Source organism: Pectinophora gossypiella, chromosome 12, assembly GCF_024362695.1.
Source record: "Pectinophora gossypiella chromosome 12, ilPecGoss1.1, whole genome shotgun sequence".
Taxonomy (NCBI): Eukaryota; Metazoa; Arthropoda; class Insecta; order Lepidoptera; family Gelechiidae; genus Pectinophora; species Pectinophora gossypiella.
The window spans coordinates 16,576,369-16,596,906 of record NC_065415.1 but is presented as its reverse complement, the minus strand read 5'-3'; the positions used below and the strand labels follow the sequence as shown (position 1 = coordinate 16,596,906).

Genomic DNA, 20,538 nt, shown 5'->3' with positions numbered 1-20,538 from the left:
AGGAAATTACGTAAGCGTATACGCAAAGAATATAAAGTTGTATTAGTGATTGTTATAATTAGTTATGGCGGTGTTAACGATCACTAATGTTTCAAAACGATTCTAAAAAATATAAAATGTGTCCTGTGATTGTGACATAACAATATGGATGCAGCGGCAAGTGTTTTAAATGAGGTAATAATTTATATTATTATTGCTCAATAAACACTAGAAGAATATCCATAACTTGTTGTTATGGTTGACTGTTCCCACTGCATTATTATGGAGTTAGATCGCACAATGGAACAAAGGCCACGTGCGGCGTCATGTCGTGAGACGTACCGTGTACCGCCATGTGCAACCATGACAACAATATTATGAATATTATAATATTCAGTATTATAAACATCTTGCATATACCACCAGTATGTAATAGGTACTACTGGGCACAAGTCTCACAACAATCTACCGTAGGGGATATTATAGAGCATTGAAACATACAGAACCTATGGCTAGCATGCAAAAATACAATCGTATTAAATATATCCATAAGCAATAACAACCTGTACACGTACCAGTGCTGGGCACAGGCCTCCCCTCAATCAACCGGAGGGGGAGTTTTAATAGCCGGTACCAACGGTTTAACGTGCCCTCCAAAGCACGGAATCATCTTACTTTTTCGGACAATCAGGACAATCAGCACGCAAAGTACTTACCAAACAAAGGGATTTCGACAATGTTCCCATCGGGAATTTTTTTATTGATATGACTTATTAGGAGGCCTTTGCCCAGCAGTGGGACATTGATTAGGCTACAGAAAAAAAAAAAAAAAAAAAATGACTTATTAGATTTTGGCCGGACCATCGGGAATCGAAATCGGAGCTCCAGATCGTGAGCCTAACGCTCTAACACTAGACCACGGGGGCTGTTAAATATATCCACTAAAACCAATTCTTAGCAATAATTTAATTTATCATATTTTAAGCGACACCAGCACGAACTGGAGCAGAGTGGAGCAGTATGCTCCATACCCCTCCGGTTGATTGATTGGGAGACCTGTTCACAGCAGTAGGGCGTGTGTAAACTGGCCGTCACATATTATCAGGTGACACTGTGGTTTAAAGTGTGTCAAAGTAAATACGTACACAAGACCATAGAGGCGTTCCCGTAGCCCAGCGCGGTCTCGAGGAACTCGAGCAGCAGCAGCATCCAGTAGGACACGGAGAAGGACTTCACCAGCCCCACCGTGCCCACCACCAGCGGCGTGCCCACTATTATCACCTTGCGACCGTATCTGCAGGACAGGACAACAGTCATCAATCATAACCCTTCTCAACAAACATATTGGCGCTGCTACGTCGAGTTTTTCTGCGCGGTTATTTTTTCTTTTTTTCCTCAGCTACAACATGTACCAAAGTGGTGGTACAATATTACATTGTATGTAACATAGACAGATAGATAACGGTTAAAACACCATAATACCGGGTTCTTACCGTGTTTAAATCAGGGATATGAGACTCTCGATATTTCGACACTGTTGCAAGTGCCATAAAAACAATCTATAAACAATGTATAGATAAGGATTCTCTTATTTTTATTTTTGGAGTTGTTAACTTTGACGAACAGCCTCCTTGGTCTAGTGGTTAGAGCGTTAGGCGCACGATTTGGAGGTCCGGGTTCAATTACTGATAGGAAACATTGTCGAAATCACTTTGTGAGGCTCTCCTTTGTTTGTAAGAACCTTTCAGGCTTGAATCACCTGATTGTCTGAAAAAGTAAGATGATTCCGTGCCTCGGAGAGTTCGGAGGGCACGTCAAGCCGTTGGTCCCGGCTATTAGCCGTAAAAAACTCCTTCAGCAACCCCAGCGGACCAGCGTGGTGGAGTATGCTCCATACATACCCCCTCCGGTTGATTGAGGGGAGGCACGCAGGCCCAGCAGTGGGTCGTATAACAGGCTGTTTTATTTTTGTTATTTTATATAACCTTGAGTCTAAAAATTGACTCTTTTTATTTCTTTATGGCCGTGTTGAACTGTTTATCACTAAAATATTGAAACCTCATAGATTCCAACTTTCAAATGGACTTTTTATTACTGTCGCAAGTATCACACTACTTTAACTAGGTACACAATTAAACGTCACAAATAATGTTCAAATGCATTATATCTACATAGGTATTTTGTAGAATTGTATGCAGAGCGCGCGCGCGCGCGCAGTGTGGGTACCTGTCGGAGATGAGTCCGGATATGACGAAGGAGAACACCAGCCCCAGGTTGTGCACGGTGCCCACCAGCGTGCGCTTCCACGGCTCGCAGCCCAGGTCGAACTGGAACAACACACACACTTACGTACAAGAATCTGTCATACAAGTACACACACACACGCCCGTCACGAATCAGAAGAAAACTCAAAACCCATAAAATATCTCATATCTGAGCAGTTTTATCAATTAAAAGTTATTATCGCGAAAATACAAGCAAACCCGCGGGTAAAAGCTAATAATATATACGTACATATTTGACATGTGCAAATTATGCCCTTTCATTTGATAACCAACACAACAATTTGGAAGAAAAAAAAACACCTTCAGTTTATATCCTCTAGAGGGCGCCACATTGACGCAAGGCTTCTAGTAACACTTCATTTTTTATTTTAAAATTCTGACAAGTGGTTTAGAAGTTAGGTGGTAGCAGACTTGCATACACACATACATATCGGTTAATAGAACTAACCTTATAAGTCAGGTAAAAAAGTCTGTCACTCAAACAAATCATTACTGCAATGGCGTTTCAAACTTCAGGAGGAACTAGTGGGAGTAAACGGGATTGACCCACTAATATGCGTGGTCAAAATGAAGAAGCATTATTTTATCTAAACATTCCTTAGAATGTACAACATACGTATGCGATGTAAGAATTCGAATCAGAGTTACGGCATCGGCAGTAAAACTGGAGGAATTGATAAACACGCGCCGGCGCGGAGAACCGTATTGTAAATATAGGTGCGTGTGTTATTGCGGCGGGCGCGGTGGTGAAGCGTGGAGAATCGTGGAGCAGGCCGCGCGTGGTGGAGCGTGGGGCCAACACCGCGGCGCCCGTGACCGGCGACGACTTTCATTGTCGGTCGATTATGAAATGCATAAAATATTTTGCATTTTATTTTAAAAATCATTTCTAAACTGTTAATTAACCAACTTCAACACAGATTATTTTAAACCAGGGCAGGTTTAAAATAGTGTAAGCGTATAAGCACCATTGTATTTTAAAGTGATGTATGATGACAATAACCCTCCTTTTTGCTTCGCCGCAGTAGGGTAAAGGTAGAATAACTTGGGAAACAAATAAATGCCTACTGAATATTTAATAATTTTTAAATCTTCATTAAAGCTGATGATGGGATGGGAACCTACCATTGCTTGAATATTGACTATATTTTTCTAAAAGCCTAACTCGTGGGCCCTGCCCGCAGCCTTGCACTTGAACGCGCGACAATGGCCAGCCTCTCACGCGGCGCTATTTACATTCACAGGTCACAATGCTCGCAGTACCAACTTAACTTTGCATCTACCACAGCGACGCACACGTACAATTACGTCGCCAGCTTCGGTTTCTCAACCGCATCACAGTTTGGTCCTCGGAGCGATACTCGGTAATAACACTAGTATGCGTAGTCACGGTGATTTTCAACTGAAATGACGGCACCATCTGTTCCGCTGTCTAATATTGCTATTTGCGACAATTTGCAAGATGCCATGCACTTAGGTACGTAATGTTCATAGAGCGTAGGAGCTGCTACGCTGATGCGGAACTAGACATTATATACTTTTATGATCTTATCGCGATTTTACATTCTCTTCGATGAATATGCAACAAGAATGTCGCTCAAAACAGACAATTTGTAACGAAAAGTCGCAGGTCTGAATCTTTTGATGCCCAATATACTTTATTTTTAAAAATATTCACTGACATAATTTCTTCTTTGAGTCCGAGCCGAGGTAGCCCAGTAGGGATTACGCTTGACTCTCATTATGAGGTCGTAGGTTCGAATCTCAGCACGGGCCTGAACCACATATTTTACAATTTGTTTGGATTAAAAATGATTATCGCGATTATTCGCTCAGCAGTGAAAGAAAACATCGTGAGGAAACTCACATTCCCGAGAAATGCGTTTCGGACGTATGTGACCTAAGTAACCTGTATTGGGCTGGTTCACATCGCGGGTTTGAAGGTCAGACAGGCAGTCCCCTCTGTAAAAAACTGGACTTGTCAAATCTTCTGTGAGATACAGGATAACGCTAGGGAGATGATGGTGACTGACATAATTTCTTAACCAACGAGCAGTTAACATATATTATATGTTATATGATTTATAAAGCGAAGTTTTTGACCCTAGTAACTAAGTAGTGTTTATGTATAAAATAACATTTGGAATAAGTACTCGTACGGCGACGCCATTCAAAGCGAGGGAATCATTATAATCCACTCAGTTTATCATCCGTAAAAACTAACGAGCGCGTCTACTGAACACATTTTATAATAACAAATTGTTGGTTTAGCACCGGCATTATTCGCATTGTGTGTGCGATTACTATTTCGTGTTGTTGAAGACAATTTATTAATGATTTTGTTACAGTTTGTTGCATCGCTTGCCTAGCGACCGCGGGCTCACGTGTTCTACTGTAGGTAACGTGTTATACGTCAATGCTCTGTACTGTCTCGTTATATTTGATGCAGCGGCCCTTTACTTGTATATTGGCAGTCACAGTGGTAGCTTTTTGTAAATTACTGCCTATGAAGCCACTTTATAATAATGGACTCTTTCACGAAAACTGTATATTTCTTTGTGGCCGACAAAACAATTATTTAACTTCCCAATTGCAATTCATGTCATAACTATTACATTGTAGATTTGGGCAGCATTAACTGACTGTCGCTGGCTCGGGAGCTAGAAATGTCTTGGGAACTTGTAGAGCAGTAAATGGCCCCGATTCCTGCAGACACCGCCTAATTTTATTTTAAGTTATATCCGTCATTTTCATATCCGTCGAAAAGGAAAGGGACGGATGATTCACAGCTCTTAATTTTAGGAAGAATGAGTAAATGAATGAATAACCCGGGCGAATCAAAAGGTACGTCGCTTGTATGCAATCCGTTTGACGTGCTATCTACTTAACTGTGTCGGGTTATTGACGGATGTAAAATTTTTAGACGGTTGGTTTAGATTTGTGCTTAAAATTGACGTGTGTTCCATAAATTTTATGCTTGTCGGTTACCCGTCCCTTTCCTTTTCGGCGGATAAGAAAATGACAGATATAACTTAAAATAAAATTAGATGGTATTTACAGGAATTAGCACCAATGTATAAACAATATCGAGATCTCACCTCAGCCACGATGCTGTTGTAGTCTTCGTAGACGATCCTTTGGCAGGGCAGGGCGCTGTCGACGTCGAAGTGCGCCGGCGCACAGGACTGGTTGGTGACGTCACTGCGCGCCGCCATGCGGAAGCACGTGCTGGTGTCGTTGGGAAGCGCGAACGACGTCCACGACGCGTTGAACCGCGCGTCCCACCCGTCGCACTCGGGCACGTAGCATCTATTTACACATAATTCAACATTATTAATCTACCAGAAATTATTACAATGTGTCAACAATAAACATCAGTCTTATATTACGATCAATATCATATCCAATAGCTCTAGTTAGATCTTGACATAAACGAAATAAATAAATTAATTATAACCTATGTCTTCCTACATTGACCAAATTGGAGATGTCCTTAGAAAAAGTTTAATATGATCTACTCTGATCCGGCGTGCGTGTATGAAGCAATTGATGGGTGTGGAGGAGGCAAGAGAGGTGTGTCGGAATCGAAGCAAATGTAATTCTATAGTCTCTGCTTACCCCGGTGGGAAATAGGCGTGAGTTTATGTATGTATGTATAACCTGTGTCAAGTGGGTTGCATTCCAGCGAGCTGTATACCAACTGGTGGTATACAAGTAGAATTATATTATACTCTGAAATACCTGGATGAAGCTCCAAGCTAGCAGGGGCTTATTTTCTGAACTAGGCAGTAGGAAAGTGTGAGAAAATTATTACAGTAATGAAGATGACATAACCATTTAAGTGGCCCGAGAATAAATTCAGAGGGGGCATTTTAACATACTAATCATACATTTGTTTCTGATAACCATAAGTTGCACATATATTTTGAAGTTCAATTTTTTTTTTTTTTGACGACACAAGTAGGTAGTGGCATGTAGCGGCGGGGAGCCGAGCGGGGACACGTAAGTCGCACTTCACATACGCTAACTCCTTGCACTTTATGCGCTCCTATTTTTACGGCACTAATTTTTGCACTGAATTTTTCTATTTAAATTAAATATGTAGCGGACCCAACTAGTTGGCCACCTAGTTCCGCTCACATGCAACAGATGGCGCCACATTCTTCAAGCGGTCGTGAAACGCGGTATCGAAGTTTACACGGCAAGACGCATATATACAACTTCCAACACAACACTGTTGGATCGTCGATCCCTAGTCACACTACCAACTTGTGGCTAGCGGGGTACTATGCTCAGTTCGGTACCCCGAAAACATCCTTTGGCGGCAGCACACCCTCGCCGCCAAACTGGTGACCCTCGACAGAACACTTCCTACCTACACCTTCTGGGAGTCGGAGTCAACTGCGTCGCACCTGCGTCATCCGCCACCAGCATCAATCACCTCGCATCAACCCTCAACAGGCGTTCATCATCAGCCTTCAGTCGGAGCATCATCAGCACGTCCACCTGCCAGCCGCCTACGACGCTGCCTGGACACCTGACACTCCACACCAGGACTTCGGAGCATCTACAGTTCCATGACCAGCTGTCCAAGCTGCCTGGACCTGGCACTCCGCACGCAACAGCGACACAGCACACGAGGTCCACTGCCACACCACGCTGTCGAGCACGCGCTCCACGTGGTAGGCCGCCTTCTCGCCTCACGCCAGTCGCCGGCTCCACAATCCCGACTCACCGCGGATAGGAGCAGCTCCCCATCCCGACTCACCGTGGATAGGAGCACAACTCACGCCGTACATACCTCTTCCCGACTCACTGGGATTACAGGCACCACGGCATTCCTGAAGAGCACTGAAGCACTTGAATCGACCTCCGGTCTGAGGGGGGGAGTGATGTAGCGGACCCAACTAGTTGGCCACCTAGTTCCGCTCACATGCAACAGATGGCGCCACATTCTTCAAGCGGTCGTGAAACGCGGTATCGAAGTTTACACGGCAAGACGCATATATACAACTTCCAACACAACACTGTTGGATCGTCGATCCCTAGTCACACTACCAACTTGTGGCTAGCGGGGTACTATGCTCAGTTCGGTACCCCGAAAACATCCTTTGGCGGCAGCACACCCTCGCCGCCAAAAATAATTTCAAAAATAAATTTGCGAAGACTTAGGTAGACGTTCGCTCGATTCGAGGTCCGGGGGGGAGAGGGAAGAGTTTGATTAAGTTATCATTGTAGCTCAAATTGTTTACTCTGCAGGTGCATAAATTATTATAATTTTATGAGAAAATGAATTATTGCTTGCAATGTCCCGTACTATCCGGTTTCTATTACAATGGCGATATTATCGTATATTTTATATCACATTGTTTTGTCACATAATTCAGCTTTCGTTCACCTGCACCACATCACTCGAGTGAGGTACGTTATGAACATCACAATGCACAACTCCGGCGCCACGTGCTGCACGACCGAATAAGCTGTGCGTGTCACTATTTAGTTTAGAACTATTGATATGATATTGATCCAGAATTCTACGAGATGTGATCTAGAAGGATGAACCAATGTACGACCTCTAGGTCATATATTATTTTCCCTAATTTGATCAATACCAAATTAAGGATGTCCTTAGAAAAGGTTCAGTCCGATTTACTCTGCGATCTACCGGCGTGCGTGGATGAATATGGAGGGTGCAAGACAAGTATGTCAGGATCGCAGCCAACTGACTTCCATAGTATCTTCCTCCTCCCGTGGGAAATACCGGCAAGCCCATTGCCATTAACCAGCCACAAATATTTTAAACGTCGAACATGTACCCAATGCATCAACATTTTGCATTATTTTGTAATATTTCAATTTTCATCTGATTTAAGTACACATTGAGGACGCCGCCCGCGCAGGAGCACGCACGTGAACATTACGTATTGCCATAAAAACTTTATGCTCGTCCAATATTACTCAAATATTTTTATTGCGGTTCCACAATAACCACCTGCTGCTTCTTACAAGGTCGAGTTTAACCTTTGATATTATTTTGTAATACTTGAATGTTTTATCGGAAAGTACGTTCTACACGCCCTACTCCCCTTCTGAGTAGGTATTACTAATTCGCAAGGATCTAGCGCATGCGAGATATGTATCCGGCGGCTGTTTGAATTAAATCGTCCAATAAATAATAAGGTAGAGAGATAGCGAATAAAGAATGTACCTTATAAAAAAAATGAATCATTCTTGAGATGCGTGTATATTAGGATATTATTTTTGTTAGATATAAGAAATTAATTTTAAATAAAAAATACTTACAATAGTAATTAGTTTAAGACGCACTTGAAATTATATTATTTGGTGGGAATCTTAGGGATTGTATTTAATACTGCGCACGCGCATTGAGCTCAGTATACCAGCTGAACTCTTATAACCTATTAGTGATATGTAAAAATATATATGATAGTCGGCAGGTTCCTACAACCATGAGTAACCACTGGAACCAATGTTTAACCAACACCTGTCACAATGGTATTTCATTACCACATGGTGTAAATAATGTTTTTAAGAATATTTTATTTTTTGCCTTCGAACTTGTCATTCATGTGTAGCGCAAGCGTCGAACGTAATGTGATTATACTTTGTTCCTACTGTTACAAAAAGGATGATTGTGTATTTGACCGCTACGTGTGTACGTCTGTTCCCTCCTAACTCCTAAACCACTCATCAGAACTTAACAAATGCCAATATGTCCTAAGAGTTTGTTTACCACGGTAATACTACCACAGCTATCATCTAACACTTAGATCTCGAGTATCTTATCTAGCCTACCTATTCGATCCCACTGCTGAGCTACGGCCTCCCATCGATTCTTCCACTTCTCTCGACTTTGCGCGATCTCCGGCTAATTCCTCCGATAAGCATTAAAATCGTCACACCCTGTTAGGAAGAATTTCAGAATAATATTTTCTTGTTTCATACTTTTTAGAGCGCGATTTTTCCGTAGTCGGGTTTTAGTTCATAAACTTACATTTTTCGCGTTGAAGTAAGTATAAGTACTAACGTAACGTGGTGAACCAACCTGTGGTTGACGGCGGCAGCGGTGAACACGTAGTTGAAGTTGCACATGTTGAGGAAGGCGTCCCGGAAGGCAAGTAGCGCCAGCAGCAGCAGCTGGTACTTGCCGAAGCTGCCCAGCTCGCTCAAGATGCCGTCCAGGTTGAACTGACCGTCTCCACCCTCCTCCACCATCTGCACACACAACACAATTAGACACACCAGCGGTGGCGGCGCGCGGTGGGCAGATGACATCGTGGCCACGGTGGGAATGTTGTGGATGAGGATGTGACACGATGCAGGTTGATCGGATGACAGACAGATAGACAACGCCGGTAATCCCCATCGCAATGGGAAGAAATAGGCTCACACAGCACAGGCGTAAACAAATGATTGTTGAATTTGTTTTTGAATTCTTGTTTGGATCATAAATGATTATCACGTGCTCATCGGTGAAGGGAAACATTGTGAGGAAACCCACATTCGCGAGAAATGCGATTTTCGGAGGTTAACCTAACCTGTATTGGGCTGGTTTTCCCTTCACGGGTTGAAAGGTCAGACAGGCAGTCGCTTCTGTAAAAAACCGGACCTGTCAAAACTTCAAATCTTCAGGTTAGGTAAGCAGACCCTGTGATAAACGGGATAATGCTAGGGAGATAATGATAATGGGAAGAAATAGACTGCTACTCCTCATAATGTAAAAAAAATGTATGTTTAAAATACGTGAATTTCATTTAAGGTTCTTCTTACAAGATTAGCTTTTTTACGTCTAATGATAACAATGAACGTATGGCCTAACAGTCGTCAGATAGTGGAAACATTTTTGGTAAATAATTGTTATCTAATTCGTACTGTTTGTAAACAATAAGTAATGACATAGGTTCGATGCGCGTACGCACGGGTGCGAACATTTGCGAATGTCGTTGTATGGGAGGATAGGGGAGGAATGTCGTTGTAAATAAATACAGCGTACTCATGATGAACTAAGACGCGCGGTGGTGCACCGTACTGGTCTATAAAATGGTCACTGTGTTACTGAGAATTGTATATTATTTGTTTGTAGGTATGTGTATATGTTTAAGTCGGGCACTTCTCGTTGGAGAGATACGCCGGTATACCACAGGAGCACAGAGGTCATCATCATCATTAATATAAGAGCCACGCTCTTGTAGGTGTAGCATTCTCCATTTTTGTCAAATCAAATGCTAATTCTTATTATTTTCTTTCTTTTTATCAGATTCCTCTAGCCTGTACCACACAGGCTAGAGGAATATTTCCTAGTGGTGGCGTAAGGTAAGGGTCTCACTTTGACGTTGGTATCTTTGGCTATCATGGTAGCAGGAGGCAGGTGGCGGCACTCGCGCGCACCTCACGCACGCCGCTCCATGTCTGAAACAATGTACGGACTATTATTGAAAGAGGAAACACAGTCCTAGGAATGGTATGGTATGGTATGTAGTCGTTACATGAGCCATGTCAGGGGCCTTTGGTGGATCAGTAATAACCCTGACACCAGGGTTGATGAGGTTGGTAATCAACCTCATAACCCACACGATAAGAAGAGAATACTCCTAGGAAAAGGAAAACACTTCAAAATAGTACAGCACGATTATAAACGTAACGTTATTGTACCAGTGGGTATAATTTTTTTAGTGCTTTTTGAAGTGTTTTATTATTAAAAATGTTTTTTGTTACTATGATTATGAAAGTAAGGTGATAGGTATATTTAATTTGGTTCTGTGGCGCCGATTCCTGTAAACACGTCCTACTTTTATTTTATGTTACACCCGTCATTTTCTTATCCGCTGAATAGGAAAGGGATGGATGATTGAAAAATATTAATTTTAATATGAATATTTATTTAGTTGTCAATCATCGTGTGAGTGAATTCTCGAAAAAATAAAATAGGCATCTCGCTGATATGCAACTCGTTTGACGTGTGCTGTCAACTAAATTCTGTCAGGTTATTGGACAATATACAATTTTGGGAGGTTTTTTAAATTTCTGCCTATAGTTGACGTGTGTTCCATAATTTTTTTGCCTGTCGATTACCCATCCCTTTCCTTTTTGGCGGATAAGAAAATGACAGCATAACTTAAAATAAAATTAGATGGTGTGTGCACCAGTGTCAAATTAATTTATTACTAAATTTCATTGCATAAAACTATCGCTGTTGTCAATGTTATTTCTTTAAATTTTAAACTTACAGACAAAGATCTAATCCAAGTGAAAGTAATCCAAGTTCTAGGTTCACGTATAAATTATAATAATAATTGATAGTACAATGTCACTCACTGCCTGCAGTGTAACTGAAAGCTGTCGTGCAGTGAGTACATGGTTTTATAGACGGCGCGCGCGCAGCGCCGGGCCGGGCATGGCAGCTAGTGAATTAATTACGTTTACATAATACAGAGCACAGCTAGTATCGGACATTATCCTTCATGGAGTCATCAATCGTAATGTTTTCAGGTACCTATTGTTGCAGTGACTCATCCGCTTGCGTTTAAACATTTTAAATGTTAACAAATACCAGAGAGCTTTTAAACTTTAAGCTTTCTCTGGGCGTGGCTTTTGCAGAGAAGACATGAAAAGTTAGTGTTAGGCAGTATTAGGATGCCTCTAAAGAAGTGTTAAACAGCTGTGGCGACTGATCTAGTTAGTGGTCAGGAATAATCGCGGCCCTGGGTGAAGTAATCGCGTCCTACGTACACTTGTCAAGCCGCATAGTACCACTGGTACGAGTATAGTAACCAAAGAGAGCAAACGCCGAGCAGCTGATCGCGGAACAATGGTCGCCATTGTGCGCCGGAGTCTGCCTACAACGAATCCTCGCGCTTTTTTGCTTCTCGTAATAAGGCAAAAGGGCAGCGCGTGCGCACCTTGCGTCGCTGTAACTGAAGATCCGTCAGTTTCACAAACATTAGATCATTGAACGGGATAGCTAAAAATGTTGGATAACGTCCGTGTTAGAATTTGACTAAGAATTTCGTTATACGCCCAAATGTGTAGCTCATGCAGCTCAACTCAGATATACTGGAGTATTAGACATAAATGTTAGGCTAACAATCCTAATGGGTTCCGATAATGACTCGCGAGCAGCGGTACCCACGTGGTGCGCGGGAGACGGCGCGTCGCCAGTTATCGTCTGTCGTGTCGTTGGTTTACAAACTCACCGCGACCCGCACTCAATCTGATAAGGTCGCCTTTTATTTACGAGGATGGATGGCAATATGGGTCTATACATTATGGCTATACGGTGTATCTTATACATAGAGGTGTTCGTAATGTGTCGTGACGATCCATCGTATCACTTTCGTAAACCGTCTTTGATATTGACTCCTGAAACGAAGGATCTGAACGATAGATTGTAAGTGTGTGTGTATGAGTAGAAAATATAAGCGACTGAACTTCACAAGACTCTGTAAAACTCGGTAAATAAGTGAGTAGGTAACTAGCTATCACTTTCGGTAGATGACACCGAGTTAACATTGGGACCTTGAAAATTGTGTGCTCTCAGTGGCACATACGGAGTTGTATCTTATAAATAGGACCACACTGAGAACTGGGATTTTTTTTTACGAGTATATTAATATTCAACATACTGACATTGTATAATAAGTATCGGTACGAGGTGAGCGTCCGGCTACTGAGGAGCTCACACGCCGGCTGTGTCAACAACGGTCTCAGCTTTTCTAAGGTTTCCTTTTCTGATTAATGCGCGCCATTGTCCAAACTGAGTCGATCGATTACTAATAAATTAAACAATCGAGCCTCGTCATTTACCGAACAATCCGATCGTCACTAGAGAGCAACATTGTCACATAAAGAGGTTCATGTGACGTGCAAATAATTAAATACTTTTCGCAATGTAGCTTAGATTGGCTTTGGATTAGTCTGTACAGCCCTATATTATAGTTTGTAAATATAATGATTATGATTACTGAAGCTTGAAAAAGATATGTTGTTATAAGTATTGCAATCCGAAATGAAATCAATTAGTTCATATAAAACCGCGGGTATGTACACCACAGCAACGCTAATCTAATCTAATCTAATCTAGCCCACAAGATCCCACAGCAACGCTAGTAAAAAAAAATAGAGAAATTAATCGATTGATTAATAGGTAAATTCCCAACAAACATTTATTTCAAACAGTATGGGTACTTCAACAACAATCTGGTCAATAATAAAGAATAATATCATCGGGTATCAATTTCAGGGCATTTCATTTACAATAAATAATTTAAATATTGTACAACATAACAATATTTATTATTCTTTGTTCATGCTGTATATTTGTTTAAGTCCAACTAATTAAGCACTAAACATAATTTAGATATAAAATGAAAGCGTGAACACAAAAGAACATTAATTGGAAGAATGCTCAATAACCGAGTTTATCGTCGAATGTGGAAATCAAAACAAGTCAATAATGTATTGAATAAGTATTATGATTGTCACAAATTAGTCAGTAATTGTTGCACTGGCGGCAGGATGATGGTGGATATTGTTAGTGTAATGTTGTCCAAGTAAGGAAATAGATTGACGTCAACATATTGTCGCCGAGCGCACCAGTGCGGCTGCACGGCTCTCGCTGGCTCGTGAGCGATTGACAATGCTCTTTATGTCGTCAGTAGCACTTACAAATTCATCATTTAGCTGCGTCATAATAATAACATACACGTGTTCATATGTTTTGCAGCATCCGATATTATCAGTGACCAGCACTCGATCTCTATCAAATTTAATGTAAGCAGCATTGTATTGCACTTTGAACTCTATACATAAATAATATCTGATTATCTGACCGGGTTTAATAAATAATATCTTAACTTCGTTAGATCCGGTTTTCGATACAATAGTTAATAAACAAAGTAAGTAGAGGGTGGTTTATGCCGAGTTAGTCATTTAGTCATACTTACTAATTACATTATCACCTTCTCCCTGATTAGGAACTTTTTTAATTACAGTTTCACCATAAGGAAAGGAGTTTCTTTCAGGAGTGAAAGAAATTGCTTTTTAGCAATAAGGCGGCCTTATTATCCTATTACTATTATACTTCTTTTGTCCTATTTGTTTTTGTATTGTCTTGTATCTCCCGTGTTCGGTAGTTCCCTTACCTAAAACGCTTATGTAACCTGAAGGCATTCTAGGTTCGGTTTTATACAGAAGCCACTGCCATCTGACCTTCTAACCTGGAGGGAAAACGAGCTTTGAGATTTCAGAGGGGTCGTTTTTCATATGTACGTTTCAATGTGTTTTCCCTGTGTGTTTACCACATTTTCTCTGGCATATGGGTTCCTTCATGGTGTGTTCCTCCACCGTTAAGGCGCGCACTACGAGTTTTTCGCCGCGCGGTGGAAAAGAGCAGCGGCATAATGGCGCACTGTAATACTGCGCCGCTGCGGCGGCTCTGCCGTCAAGTGCGCGCAATACAATTTGAAACTGTTTGATACAGAATTACAGTGTGACATTATCCCGCTGCTTTTATCTGCCGCGCGGCGAAAAACTCGTAGTGCGCGCCTGGCCTTAAGGCCTTATCTCAATTTGCGCCATGTTCGGCATTATGTAACGACATAACATATAACATAAATAACCTATACACGTCCCGCTGCTGGGCACAGGTCTGGATACGTACTTGAATTTGAATTATGTGTATGTGCTTTCCGTCCAACACATAAATAACTAAATACATGATCGTGTATAACCTACGCCGTTACGTCAGTGAAGTTTATAACAGTAGGTAACGTTGTGTAATTTGCAAAAAGTGCGTGTACTTAGACTTAATGGGCGATTTAAACGTAATTTCATGATTTGGTGGTTCCTTGCATGCAAATAATGTTGCTATGTCCCAGTGGCCGCCATTGTTGGGCTCCTGTTTATCTACTGTCATTTAATATAAATAGGCAAGTCCATACAATACATGACGTACCTACTCGTACACAGTGCGTGAGAAACTTTGGCTTGCTGAAAGCGCGTTCGATTGAAATTTTAAATTTGGAGCTCAAATTCCGGTTGCATTTGTTTCTATTTGAATGAGAACCGAATGTCAAACAGCGGAAGAAGCGACATGTTGCCAGTTAGGGCGCCTACCTTAGGCTTAATGAAAGATGTGTAAATGAAGAAAATACCAACTTATTAAGAATATTTTGAGGGTACTACTTCGTCGCTTCATGTTTACCTCCGAAACTTGATGCTTACCGTTACCGTTGACGTACACCGGTAGAATAGAACCATTTATTTAGTATTAAGTAGACTTTACGTACCGTGTCGAAGAATGATACACAATGTCACTGTCATTTCATCAATGTTGTCCGGCCAAATAGTTAATGCCATTTTCGCCAAATTTGCAATAAGTAAAAAGAGCTGTCACGTCATCAGTCACTCGCTCAGATAAGACTGTATGGCAATGTTCCATTGCCTTCTTATTTGAGGAAATGAAAACACTAAAAACCCTTCGTCACCGTCAGTTCATCTTGCGACAGATGTACCTCTGACTAGCCCAATAGGGAATTAGTCGTGAGTTTACGTTGTGTTATGTTGTTTGACTGTCACTGTAGCCGCTAGTTACGGAACCGGAAGTTAAATTAAAACATACGTTACATAGTGGAAGGCGTATCAGTACTGGTGTGCACGTTTAACGAGGCACGTGCGAGTGGCGAGTAATTGGATATGTCGTCGGTATGTCGTGTAACTTAAAAACATTGGCTTTACAACGGCATCGTCATCCTGCGTTATTTCATTCTAAGTTAGGTCACCTCTGCCTACCCTGTGGGGAATACAGGCCTGACTCTATGTTATGTTAAAACTGGCCGACACAACATGTATTCTTCTTCCATTCAAGTCAGTTGTGATCTCGATCTTGACCGCTGGTGTTTCAAAGACAAGAACATCAAATTCACCATTTATAAGGCAGAGGTGTATTATAGTGTGTATCTATACCTCCACTCCTCGCGAGCTATGTTTAAACCCCATGTAATTAAAGGGCTAGGCTACTGCCATTACCTGAGTACAAATCCTGGAAATCACGAGATATCAATTATCTATGATTTGAACTTGAATTCAAACTCATAAAATCTAATTCAGAGGGGATTCAGAGGGAAGTTCTTGAGATAAAAGTCGTTAATAAATATTCATTGTTAAAACCATTCTAAGGTCCTGGTGTTCCTCTACCAACACAAATCTTCACTTATATCGGTTGATATGGAGATGTTAATCTATAAAATAATAAATCGTGATCGCGAATCTATCGTGAACCGTCCAACCACGGACTCCACCCCACGACCACCGCAAGTGACGCGCGCATCACACACTCTTCCTTGGCCTCGTGCGCCTCGTGTGACACGCAGCGCGAACATTATTTATATTATACTTAGTGAATACAGTGTAAGTGCGATGACCTGTGGCCTATAATAATTAATTATGTACTCATCGTGACGCCGGTTGATTGTAGCGGATCCAGGGCATGTAAATCCGACTGCGCTAAATATCGCGTTATCGCTCCAATTCTTGTATCCTAGACTTTGTCACTTACGAAATGTGACGTTTTGAATTCGTGACTCGATTGGATATTGGATCTTTCAATACGATCAGATCTTTAGACGCATATTATGCCAGAGTAACTTGGGCCTCCGTGGTCTAGTGGTTTGAGCGCTGGGCGCACTATCCGGAGGTCCCGGGTTCAAATCCCAGTGGGGACATATCACAACAATCACTTTGTGATCCCTAGTTTGATTAGGACATTACAGGCTAATCACCTGATTGTCCGAAAATAAGATAATCCGTGCTTTGGAAGGCACGTTAAGCTGCTGCTCCCGGTTACTACTTACTGATGAAAGTAAGCAGTCGTTACAAGCAATGTTAGAGGCCTTTGGCGGCTCAATAGTAAGCCTGACACCAGGGTTGATGGGGTTGGTAATCCACACCACAACCCACACGATAGAAGAAGAGAGAGAATCGTCAATTTTATGTCGCCTACCCTTGACTACTTTAAGTTGAAATTGCGCTATTCTAAGTTTCACGATAGTTGATAATATAGGCTAACGAATCTCAGAAAATATATTTTACAATAACATTTTGGTAAAAACAGTGACAGATAATATGCGTGGGAATGTGCCTGTTTTTGTTATAATCGATTTAATATGTGATCTTAATCTTGGTAAGGTTAGCGTCGAACTTTCGAGAGAAAGAAACTTGCAATAGAAGACAAAATAATCAGTGAATGACAAGTATTGTTGGTCGAAAGAATGACGAAATGTCACCGCGACGCCGTGTCTTAAGTTCGTGACTAATAAAAACAAAGATCTTGACACGAAGTTTAGAATTATAGACCGATCCATTATTTTGTCAGTTTTTTACAAGCATGTCATATACTTATTGTAAATTAGTGTATTGTATGACGTTTTTTAACATGATTACTGGGCCAAATGAAAAAAAAAATACTTGTTTGCTAGAACACATGCGAAGGGAGTCTATAATAATTACTTTCAGTGCTCAGGAGCGTGGGCGCTATCTCAAATATCATCTTTTTGCTGCGTGGTGGGGCGAAGTGACTCAACCCTTAGGTATATACAGTCACTTAGTTTACTAGTTCACGACGCGCACGATTATTTATGTATCATCTGTTACAGTTTACAATTATTTTTTACGACGAGTTTCTTACTACGATTACGATATTACCTATAGATCATTTTGTGAGTCATATCCGTTTTCTAAGCTGGTCAAGTTCCGAAATCCCTGACACCAGGGTTGATGGGGTTGGTAACCCACCTCACAACCCACACGATAGAAGAAGAAGAAATTCCGAAATTGTCATATTTGAGATCTATTATCACCTTGTGTGTCGGACTCTACTTGTACTTATATCAAAGTTGACAGACACTTCACATATGTATAACTATATACATAATTACATAATAATAGTTACTTATTATTAGAAAGTCACATATTTTGTAGAGTTTTGCGTGCGTCAGTAACGACTTAGGATGTTATCGTATTATATTATAGGTTTGAAGGTTGGTATACATATACCAATGCTAGAATTACATTTATCTGTCATACTTATAATTATACGAATGCTTTATTTACAACTCGTTAGCGCATTGCAGTTTACAGATTAATCTTTATAGGCATCGTTAATATAATAGATAGACTTTAAGGTTTCAACAATAACACACTGGAAATATTTTTAAAGCTATTGTAATGTTACTTATTGCCAGTGTAAGGGCCATGTCTGATAGTGAGATTTTGTAGTTAAAGCCATATGCGGCAAGTCTACGATAAGTCACATCGACAAAAAAAGAGATACTGAGATAGAGTTAAATTTACATCGTAGATCTTTCAACGTGCGTGTGATGAGATGTTAGGTTACAGTCGCGTGGCTATGGTCGCTAAATTATCAATGAAGCACAGTCATGAACAATATCCTGTATCTATGTTAGAACTCTGTCGCAATAAGATGTTTGAGACTTACAGTTCAAATCTATAGTATCATCAATGTTTCAAATTGTCAAAAAAGTTAATGTGATATGGTACTAATAACTAGATTGCTTGTGCCCGTACATGAATATAAAGATAATTTATATGGCGAAAAAATATCTCGTAGCAACTTAAGTATGACTTGTGTGACAAGATAAAGTGTGACGTAGATGTCGTGATTGTTGTCATAGTGATCGCAACATGTGTTTAGAGCGCGACGCGCGGCGCGCACGCAGCGACGCCGGTTTCAGCATTACAGACTATGATTATTTTTTAATTAAGTACATTGATTTTAAATTGCATCGAAAGGGCTTATGGCAGCAAAACATAAGGAAATAAAATTGAGATGAGACTGTTGGCAGTGTTTTGTAACGGTTTTTGGGTTGTGCATTAAAATCTGTCATTTTCTTGTCTCCAAAAGGAAGTAGTGCTGCAAGTGCACATACCTGATGATAATATAGTAGTTCTGTAGCGATACGTACAGTCTCACAGAGCTCCACGACAGCGGGGCGCATAGTTTGACCGACGACGTCTCATTTTCCCCTTTCTGCTCTCTTTCCGCGTCCGAGCTCCATGCGCACGATTGCGCACAGAATATTCACAAAAACCAACATCTCATTCAAAAAAACTTGAAGGTTATGAACTACGCACAGATGATGTTTGTTCAAATTACTGTAGCCATTCATAAAACGATTTAAGATTTTGGAATATTTTACAAGAGATCGCTTTGATTAAAGAGTTATTTGGCCACTACTCTTAATTATTTTCATTAGGTACTTTAAGATTCAGTTGTTAAAATGTCTGTCCACGTCGGTTATCATCCCAGACGAGAAGGTACTTAGTAGAAGTAGCCCAAGGGATCACTAGATTGTTCATCATACGGACTGAAAACCCGTCGCCGTACCATACAGTTCAACATTTTATTTACATGGCTCCACAGCCACACCAGGGCGGCCACCCACATTAAGAAGTCTGTCAATGTATGAATGTTTGGTGACACAATAAACAGGTATCTACAGAGGAGTATTGCGATGTATGCTTAGTGATGGAGAGTAAGTTGACAACTATGTCCCAGCAATTGCATGGTTCATATGCAAGTTGCGCGTCCTGTTTAAAATTACGAGAAGAGACCGGAGCCTTTAATTAGATTATTGATGGATAGGATATTTTAGATGGACAGGACGACGTAATGGTGGCAGTTGGAAAGTAGTTAGAAGGAAATGATATCAAAGAATACTCAGCAGTGAGTGAACAACTGACTGACTGTACACCACAATCAAGGATTGTCTACCAATTAGTTGCAATGACAAAAACTGAAGGCGGTGGCGATCCAGCCCCATTAAAGACAGCATACTATTTATGATAATACTCTCGTATTTATTTAGACACGTGTGCCGATTATAGAGGTACTAAATAAATACGATTACTTAACTTAAGAAATAAAACTCACCTCAAATATTTGTTCGTAAAATTCACGTAAAAATCCTCATAACTGTCACTTAAAATTTAAACTTTTCACAGTCGACTGTGGCACCTACACTGTTAGTTCGTGCTTTTCATAAATGAGATCCTGTGATAGGCATCATTTCTATTAATATTTTTGAAAACGGTGAACTCGGATAATATATTAATAAAATAGTTTGATTGGATGTATGTGTGGTCGGCGGGCGTGTGGCAGTGCGCAGGCGCGGGTCGCACGAGCCGGACTCGCGGTGCGCGCGTCAACCACGCCCGCTCTGCGCCGGCCGCGCCCGCG

General features: G+C 41.1%; 1 protein-coding gene across 2 annotated transcripts in view; it reads right to left on the bottom strand.

The window, feature by feature from the left end:
* Positions 1-20,538, bottom strand: part of LOC126371408 (solute carrier family 22 member 3-like) — a 24,439-nt gene extending 3,901 nt beyond the window's left edge. The window contains exons 1-6 of one of the 2 annotated variants that reach the window (XM_050016687.1): positions 20,233-20,538; positions 10,612-10,694; positions 9,331-9,500; positions 5,363-5,573; positions 2,206-2,306; positions 1,125-1,273 (exon numbers count right to left, since the gene is read on the bottom strand). In XM_050016687.1, coding sequence (XP_049872644.1) covers positions 1,125-1,273; positions 2,206-2,306; positions 5,363-5,573; positions 9,331-9,500; positions 10,612-10,638 — 658 coding nt within the window. In that variant the 5' untranslated portion in view covers positions 10,639-10,694; positions 20,233-20,538. Of the gene's footprint in view, positions 1-1,124; positions 1,274-2,205; positions 2,307-5,362; positions 5,574-9,330; positions 9,501-10,611; positions 10,695-11,512; positions 11,662-20,232 lie in introns of those variants that run through there. The other variant, XM_050016686.1, reaches the window with a different exon arrangement.